The sequence below is a fragment of the Triticum urartu genome, chromosome 4 (genome assembly GCF_003073215.2).
Source record: "Triticum urartu cultivar G1812 chromosome 4, Tu2.1, whole genome shotgun sequence".
Taxonomy (NCBI): Eukaryota; Viridiplantae; Streptophyta; class Magnoliopsida; order Poales; family Poaceae; genus Triticum; species Triticum urartu.
In genome coordinates, this window is record NC_053025.1 from 9,518,680 (window position 1) to 9,527,495 (window position 8,816).

General features: G+C 45.6%; 1 protein-coding gene across 1 annotated transcript; it reads right to left on the minus strand.

The window, feature by feature from the left end:
- Nucleotides 1-907: 907 nt before the first annotated feature.
- Nucleotides 908-3,834, minus strand: LOC125553386 (fe(2+) transport protein 1-like). The gene is made up of 2 exons (XM_048717176.1): nt 3,055-3,834; nt 908-1,700 (listed from the first exon to the last, which is right to left on the minus strand). Exons 1-2 carry the CDS (start codon nt 3,709-3,711, stop codon nt 1,245-1,247), a joined length of 1,113 nt encoding a protein of 370 aa, XP_048573133.1. The 5' UTR covers nt 3,712-3,834; the 3' UTR covers nt 908-1,244.
- Between the last annotated feature and the right edge of the window lie 4,982 nt (nt 3,835-8,816).

Genomic DNA, 8,816 nt, shown 5'->3' on the forward strand with positions numbered 1-8,816 from the left:
CTCCACGCTTACGCGTATGACACCGTTTTCAGATCTCGCCGAGAAGCACCATCCGATCAAATCTGCCGAAATTGCCTCTCCCAATCGATCACCCCGAAAATCGGTGCACGCTTCTCCAGATCGTTTAATTGACTCATGGCGTATCTTGAGTTTCATGCACATGATTCCCTGACCACAACATCGAATCTTTTCCTCCAGATCAACAACCGCATCCTCAAATCGAACATTGCTCATGATCCCACTTGTTAGAATTACGGGGATGTAGTTGTGAGCAGCAAGGTCTAGGGTTACGGGGATGTAGGGGCTAATACCGGAGATGGTGTCGGTGAAGGAGATGGAAGGGGGTATTGGTGGAGGTAGAGCTAGAGTAGAGGTAGGCGGAGGAGGCCGTGGCCGCGGCGACGATGGTGGCGCCCCGCCTGAAGTAGTCGGGTGGCGGCAGCGGTGGTGGGGTTGGCGGGTTAGCCATTCCCTAAGATCGAAAGTCTGATACCATGTAGAATTATATTGAATAATTGTTGATGCAATATTTTGCTGGTGAGATGCAGAGGCCGGGGGTATACCTCCTTTTCGAAAAAATAAAATATTTTACCGGTACAAGAAGTATATATAAGAGCTAAGCCGCACCTACCTAGTCTTATTATAAACCGAATAGGAGTCATAATCCTATTACAAGTTGTATTCTAACAAATACTCATGTTTCAAATTTTCATGAGGACCGGGCTAGATGGGATGAGGATAAATATCCTGATACTCTGGTTGTGTACGGTCTTGATGGGACCATGAGTTATTTTTATCTAAAATTAAAAAAATAACTGTGTGGCCAGGTATCCAGCTTTTCAAAAAGATAGCCAGCAGTTAATATGCACTACCCTTTCATTAAAGAAAGAAAAAAAGACAAGGAACATAATTTGACACGACAGCCCAGTTAACATTACCAGAAAAGCAATGGCATTGTACACACATAGTAGTACTATAACAGGTGTCCGGTGGACATCAACATTAAGATTGCTACAACGTACTCCATCAAAGAAATATGAGAGCGTTTTTAGTGATCTAAACGTTCTTATATTTCTTTACAGAGGTAGGAGGGATGCTAGCTGAGAGCGATCGATCAAGCAAGCTTAATTACTACTCTATGGACTAGGGAGCAAACACACGCAATGCAACACACATGCACATGATAATGTAGCGCGATCGACGAGGCTGGACGAGTAGGCACGTTCCCGCGCGGGCGCGCTAGCTCACGCCCATTTGGACATGACGGCCATGCCGCCGGCGCCGAGGAGGACGGCGGTGAGGCAGATGAGCTGGAGCTTGACGCTGCCCTGCAGCTTGGGCCCCATGAAGTCGGCGGCGAGAAGCTCGACGAGCGCCATGTAATGCAGGAGGCCCGCGGAGGCGGCGTTGAGCAGGCCGACGACGATGAGCGCGGTGGGGCTGTTGTCCTGGTACACTTTCGTGAGCGCCAGCCCAAGCGCGATCCCGAACGGCGTGGTAGTGGAGAAGAAGAAGACCAGCCCGGCCTTCATCTTGGTGCCGTATTCCGCCTGGAGGATGCAGCCGCCGAGCCCCATCCCCTCGAACATCTGGTGGAAGCACATGGCGGCCACCAGCGGCCGGATGGTGCACACGCTCTGCGACGCCCCCATGCCCAGCCCGATCACCACCGAGTGCACCACGATGCCCATCTCCAGAACCTGCACATATATGCACAAAATTAATCAAGCATCCATAGAAACTTGAGTGTAGAACTGCAGCACTAGCTAATTCATCCAAAAGCTCTAGCTTTGAAGGTGGACTATGCATTTATATGTCAGTCGTGTCTTAAACTCAAGACCTTTTGACTTCGATATCATTTAAAACTGCACGCATCAACCAGTTCATCTAAAAGCTTAAGCTGATGAAGAAAGACGGGCTATGCATTTATACGTCAATATTGAATAACAAGAACTAGAAAACTTCTTCTTTTTGAAACGGATCCAGTGGCAATTTCTGCTCTGTGCATGATTTTGTTTCGGAAAGAAAGCTTAAAGTGCTGACTGTACTTTTGAAGATTTTGTTTCATTTTTATTGTGAATTGTGACTTTCTGAGTACTAGTTGTCTTCACATTACAGTAGAGTACATGCCTACTCTTGAATAAAAGGATTCCCCTACGCAGAAAGTCACAATTCACAATAATTTTAGAGAAACCAGGACTAAGTCATTGTATTTGCTTAATAACTAATATAAGGCTGTCATAGTGAGGAGTAACATATACTAGTATCATGCATATGATACTAGTGTATGATACTACATCCATAGTGCATAGTATCATAAAGTAGTATCATAGGTGGTCTCATTTATTGCCATGCATGACACATAGTAGCATAACATATCTACTTATGTTAGTATGACCCTCTCTCTCTTCTTTAATTTCCTGCCACGTAAACATGTTTGCGAGTTCCAAGTATATGATACTAGTTATGTTACCCTCATTATGGCCAGCCTAAGGAGGTAGCTACATGCATGAAGCCTCAGTTAGTAGCCATTCGGGAAGTAGAAGGTCAGATTTGCGTGGTCATGCTTGGTAAGCTTGATTGTTTTTGGCAAACTAAAGTCAAACATGATGCATGCATGTAACTTAGTTGAGCTAATTAAAACTTATCTGGATGTTCACATCTGATATAAACTATTAGGTAGCTAGACAAATGGAGGATTAGCCACTATGTTTGATTCAGTTCGTTGTCGATCTCTAGCTAGCCGCGACAACCAAGTACGGCACTGAGACGAAAACAATCTTAAGTACTGATGCAATCACGGAGATGATCTACATATTTAATATTCCATGTGAGATGAAGTCAACGAGTAGCGTAGGCCTCGACATTTGGAGTCGATCGGCCGGCACCTATGGCGTAAAAACTAAGAAAAAGTACAGCACGGGCGTACGGAGCCGGTCCTTGAGAGATTTGATTGGCGGCCATGCATGGATCCATGGTTGAGTTGAAAACCATCTGAACGACGGTGTGCAAGCGGGAATTAATTGTGCGAGTGCAACACACAAGATTATATACCTGAACGACGACGCGGTTCCGGCGGAGCTGCATCTGGCCGGCCTCGGCGTCGTCGGGCTTGGCCAACGCCGTCCCGTGGCCGTGACCGTGGGTGTGCCAGTGTGCTTCCGGCTCCGGGCTCTCGAGGTTGGCGACGGCGGCGCTGCTGGGAGCCCCGGCATCCTGGCCCGTCTTCTTGCGGTTGTAGAAGGTGAGCATGAGGGAGTCGACCATGAGCGTGAAGACGGCGGCGAGCATGGCGACGAAGGTGGTGAAGGGGAACTGCCTCCAGGGCTTCTCGGGGAGGCATGGCGAGTTGAGGTTGTCAAACGAGTCCGGGAGCACGTGCATGTAGCCGGTGGAGAGGATGACCCCGGACGCGAAGGCCTTGACGACGTAGAAGAGGTTGCGGTCGGGCTGGAGCGCCGGCACCGACTTGGCGAAGAGCGGCAGGCAGACGCCGATGACGCTGGAGACGAGGATGGTCGGGATGCCGATGAGCTTGAGGCGCAGCGCCTTGGGGACGTTGTGGCAGGCGTCGTCCGTCGCCAGGGCGGCGCAGACGTCGGTCGCCGGGTCGGTCGCCGGTGTCTGGGCATGGGCGAGGAGGGGGGAGGTGCAGCAGAGTAGGAGAGCGAGCGAGAGCGAGACGAGCGCTAGGGCTTGCGACGACGGCATTGCTCGATCCCGCCGTGCGTCTCCTCTTTACTTTTGGTGTGGAGCTGGTTGTACTTGTCGTACGGCTAACTGCTTTACTAGCACTGATTGCCGATGATGATGAGTAGTGTGGTTTGAGGATGTGTAGATGGCGGGATTATATAGAGTTTGGAGTTGATGGAAGCTGGAGACCAGAGTGATCCTTCCAACTAGCCCGCGCGGTGTACGTGGGTTACCTTAGAGCATGTAGATGTACAATGGTTCTATTTTAGAAATGCCACGTAGGATAAATGATGAGATGAAGGAAAAAAATTAAAAGAAAAAATTTATCTTCTCATATTTAAGAGAAGACAAGAGATGATCTCTTAGCATAATATGTCTCACCATGTTTTTACGAATAGCTAGTTATTGAAATAACACTGAGAGATGACCCTTTGTAGATATGTTTTTTTGTCATCTGTAAATTACATGCAAGACTTAAGATAATATTATCTTATCAACCATTGTAGATGCCCTAAGAGCATCTTCAGAGAGAATATCGGGTGATACCATCACGTGTATACTCCCATGATACCAATTTGAAAATATTAATTAAAAGGTTTAAAATATTCCAAAAAAATGTGAACGTTGACAACACATATGTGTACAAACCTTAAAAAATTCAGACCGAAATACAAAGTACACAGAGAGAAACAAAAAAGACAAAACTGGATGTCAATAATGTAGGTTATGACAGTATTCATGCTTTTTGTCTTTATTGACACTATTATGCTGAATTTATCTTTTTTTTCTACACATGTAATTTGACTTTGAACTTTGATCTGATTTTTTTTACAGATTGTAGACACATGTGTTGTGAACATCCACTTCTTCTTCTTTTTTAAATTTCTGAAACATCTAAATTTGATTTTTTTTTAAATTGGTGTCATGGGAGCATACGGTATCACCTGATATTCACGCAGCATCTATAATCACAACCCTCAATCCGACCTCATATGTCCGCAGACGTATTCGAGCACATCCACAGACAGGAGCAAGTAACCCCTCATTTCATCGATGATGTTGCAAGCACAATCCTCAAATGTAAACCCATATTTCCATACTACACCATGCATGTCATGTGGAATTCATCTACGTACTAGATCAAACGATCTACATTTGAAAGAAACTAATGTACTTCTACTCATTGTTGGAGATGTAGATGACTCCCGTGCCGGATGGACTGGCCTCGTGATCATTGGCGGCGGGCAGCATCTCCGGCTTATCTTCCTTGTCATCATCCTAGAGGTCTGCGAACAGCTGCTCCAGCCTCACGTCCACGAGGTAGATACGGTGTTGATTGGCCGCCATCTCCCGGTTGGACCGAATCGAGTCAAGGATGGCGGCTTGCTCTGCCTCGAACACTGTGGTCGCCTTTGTGGCAAACCAACACGTCTCAAAATCCACCTCTGCCATGCCAAAGACATCGGGGACCTCCATGCCCGGCACCTCGTCCGCGTATCCTCCATGGCAGTGTCCTCCTCCTCCTCCTCCTCTGGCAGCTTCTCCTTTGGCACGTCCTCTTTTGGCACCCGCTCCTCCTCCTCCATCACCGCAAGCTCGCAGGCGTTGTGTGCCTCCTTCGAGGCGAGCATCTTGGCTTGGATCTCCGTTCGGTGCTCAAGTGTGATGATGTGTCCAATTTATGTGAGGATTTCAATACTTATTTTGTGCCTTCATGGTAGGCTTTGTGGAGTTTTATCGCGTTCGCGCACCTCTTTTTGTCGGTATTCCGTGTAACATCTTTTGGAGCAAATAATAATTTAGGAAAGGAATCTCTGAAAATGGTAGTGAAATCATGTATTTAATGTGATAATCATCTACCATAAAAGAATGGTGAAAAGCAGCCAAAGGAGGAGTTGTTGTGGAGCCTCCGGAGCAAAAGACGACGCTCCATACAAGCACGCCCGCTCATATGGGCGGTTGTATGATACTCATGTGCCGCTGCCTTGTCCACTACTTCCACCGTATTAAATCGGATCAGGGATCAGACGCGCAGAGACAGCAGAAACTTGTCCAGAAGGTAGGACCCTAGCCTCCGGAGATCATCCGGAGGAGGAACTAGCAAGGAGGAGATCGCCATCTTCACCACCGAGCACAAGGGGGCTACAACATCATCACCACTGCCATCATCATCCACATCCATCTCATTGTAACATCAGGAACCCTAGTTGTTACGTGTGTGATTCATTCATGTTTTCCATCACCATCCTTATGATGTTTGTTGTCTCCATGTGTGAGTAGACCCTGATTCTTGGGGATATGGATGAACCTTGGTATGTATAGAAGCTGAAACGTTATATTGGATATGAGATCCTCTGTTGAATGCTTAGTTTAATAAACTTCGTGGATGATGTGAAGGGTCCCTACTCAGCATTATCGCCGAAAGGCCACGAAGTGTATCATTGTCGTTGTAGAGATTGGGATGTGAAGGTAATTCAAGGTGACAATAAAAAGCCTTTGCAATTGATAGGGGGTTTATGAAGAACCCTTAGAGAGGCCGCGTCCATGGGGTAACTCTTAATTACCTTGGTCATAACCTGCAGGTGGGAGACTATGGTGATGGCGTGTGTGGCACGAAGTCTACTCAGACTAGAATGTGTACTGTACCCGGCTCCGCCCAGCATAATCATCAAGAGTGGCTCAAGTATCCGGATCATATTATGTAGATGCATAAGTTGCGCTAGAAACATACCAATGGGGATTCCAGACACCCTGAGGACACCTTAACCCTCTATGATTTCCACTTGTTACTCGTGTTGTTGTTTTCTATTTACTTATATGTTATTTACTTTCAGATCGCTCTACATCAAAATCACTATTTACTTCCGGCCCCACTTTGTTTGTAGTCTACAATCACTTGCATGCACAAATCCATAATTCACAACAAGAAGCAACGCTAAATTCCTGTGGTCCATGTGGGATCTATACTCTTACTTCGAAAAGGCTACAACTAAACCATGTGCATTTGCAGGAAATCACGTCAACATGTTATATGATAATCTTCTGCCAGACCATGGTAGAGGACGATCTTGGATTGAACTGGAAGAGGGAGAGGAGGGAAATGGCAGCGGGGCTAGGGTTGCCTCGCCGTCCGACTTAAATAGCCGGATCTTGAAAAATATTTGGACTAGTAAAAGTATAAACATTTGCGCTCTCCTATGAGAACTTGAAGAAGGGAAGCAGGAACATGGCAGCGTTAGAGAACCGAGTTAGCCACCCTCTCGTGAAAATTCTAGTTATATAACTACTAAATTTTTGTCCGTTCCATCTCCAATGCTTCTTTGATCACTATTCCTCAACTTTCAAGGCAATGAATGGAAAGATAGCAACGTCGCAACCAAACAGTTAAGTACATTTGTTGCTTCTTCTCCTCAGCCTTACAAAAGTGGTAGATTTCGCTGTTAATATACGGACCATTTAACTCTACTTGTAAGCTTTTGCTGCTGTTGTTGTTGTGAAGGAGACACGACAGTCAATTTCATTAATGGAACCACGCGCTTAGCAACCTGTTGAATCTAAAAGGAAAGCATAGCGCCTCTTAACGAGGCGTCGATAATGGACTCACGTGGGCAGTGGGCTCATAGTCAATAAACACTAAACAGACCCCAGAACACAAACACAAAAATCGAAAATTCAGAATCCACATGAGCTCAGGAGCAACAACAGTGGCATTTTGCACACATAGAACTAAGATCAGTCTCCTTTAGCTTGTTACAATCATCCAGCAAACAGAGCATATCTTTTTTTTTTCGAGCAATGCTACACCTACAGGAAGTCACGAAACCATCCCGCCGGGACACACCGTACATAAAAATTTGACAAATAAGAATAGGACAAGTCGGCACGTAAGCTCAGTACATAAGAATTTGCGCGTAAGTCTAGCATTTTTGTTTTTTCCCTCGCATGGTGCCAGCAGCTGATAATGGTTTTATTATTGTACAAACTTTACAATGCTCACTACCTACCTCCAAGCGTCGAACTTGAAAGCAACTTTTGAAGTACACCCTGAGTACAATTGAAGTACACGGCTAGTAGAGTACATCCCACAGGCACACCAGTACACCCGGCCGACTCTAATCATGCTGCTTCCGCATGACGTGGGTAACTAACTGCCCTTGATGGCTCGATCAAATCTTAGCAGCTGACTTTGTACAAGTATCGATTGATTGATTTACTATATTTTTCTCAGTGGTCTCTAGGGCATTTGCGGCAAGCCGTGCATCAAATCAACATCAGGCACATCTCATGCCATAAAAAAGAGAAAAATGAAGCATCTCCGTATAGTTTGGGACGGATGCGGGTACGACGATATGCTCAAGGAATTTGTGAGACGATTAAGCTAATCTAGGCTCGATGGGTGCACAGCACCGTGCGGTTGAGCTGTTCGTGTCGGCCGGCTGCGGCTTCCATTATAATTATATTATAGTGGTTATATAATGCTAGTACCACTCCTACTAACCCTGTTTTGACTTTGCGCTATATATGTTGTACTACTAGGATAGTGTCAGTTCTGTCTTAGCTCAAAATGACGTCGTGATTGCGCTATGCAAAGGACAAGTTCTGTCTTGTTAGTTCTGCAGTCACTTTAGACCCTCGATCTCTAAAAAAATTTGGACGATGGATGACAGCATAATGAGAAATATAAGCAGCGGATACATAGATAAGCTATTTGGACTTGTGTATATGTTTGAACTGTTCGTGATAGCGCTATAGTAAGCTTCTGTGACTTGTGGCAAAATCATAAACAACCCTGTTTTCTGAGAAAATAATGGAGCTGACTTTTTATTTTGTCATGCGGATATAGATGGATGTGGATAGATAGATGCTTCTGTTTCGTGCGTTTATATGCCACCGCTGTTGGTCAACTCTGTGTCGTTGCTGGTCTCGTCAAAGACGCCACGGGCACATATGCCTACCCAGAAAATTAATATGTTGAATGATTGCATATAGTCATTATATTTTGGACCCTCTTTTCTGACGAACGTTCGCCGGAAAATATGGCATTTGCGAATGTTTTCATGGCATTTTTAATTGCGTGGGTGACAGTTTTTTTAGAACGACATGACATTTTCTGGGTTAAAGAC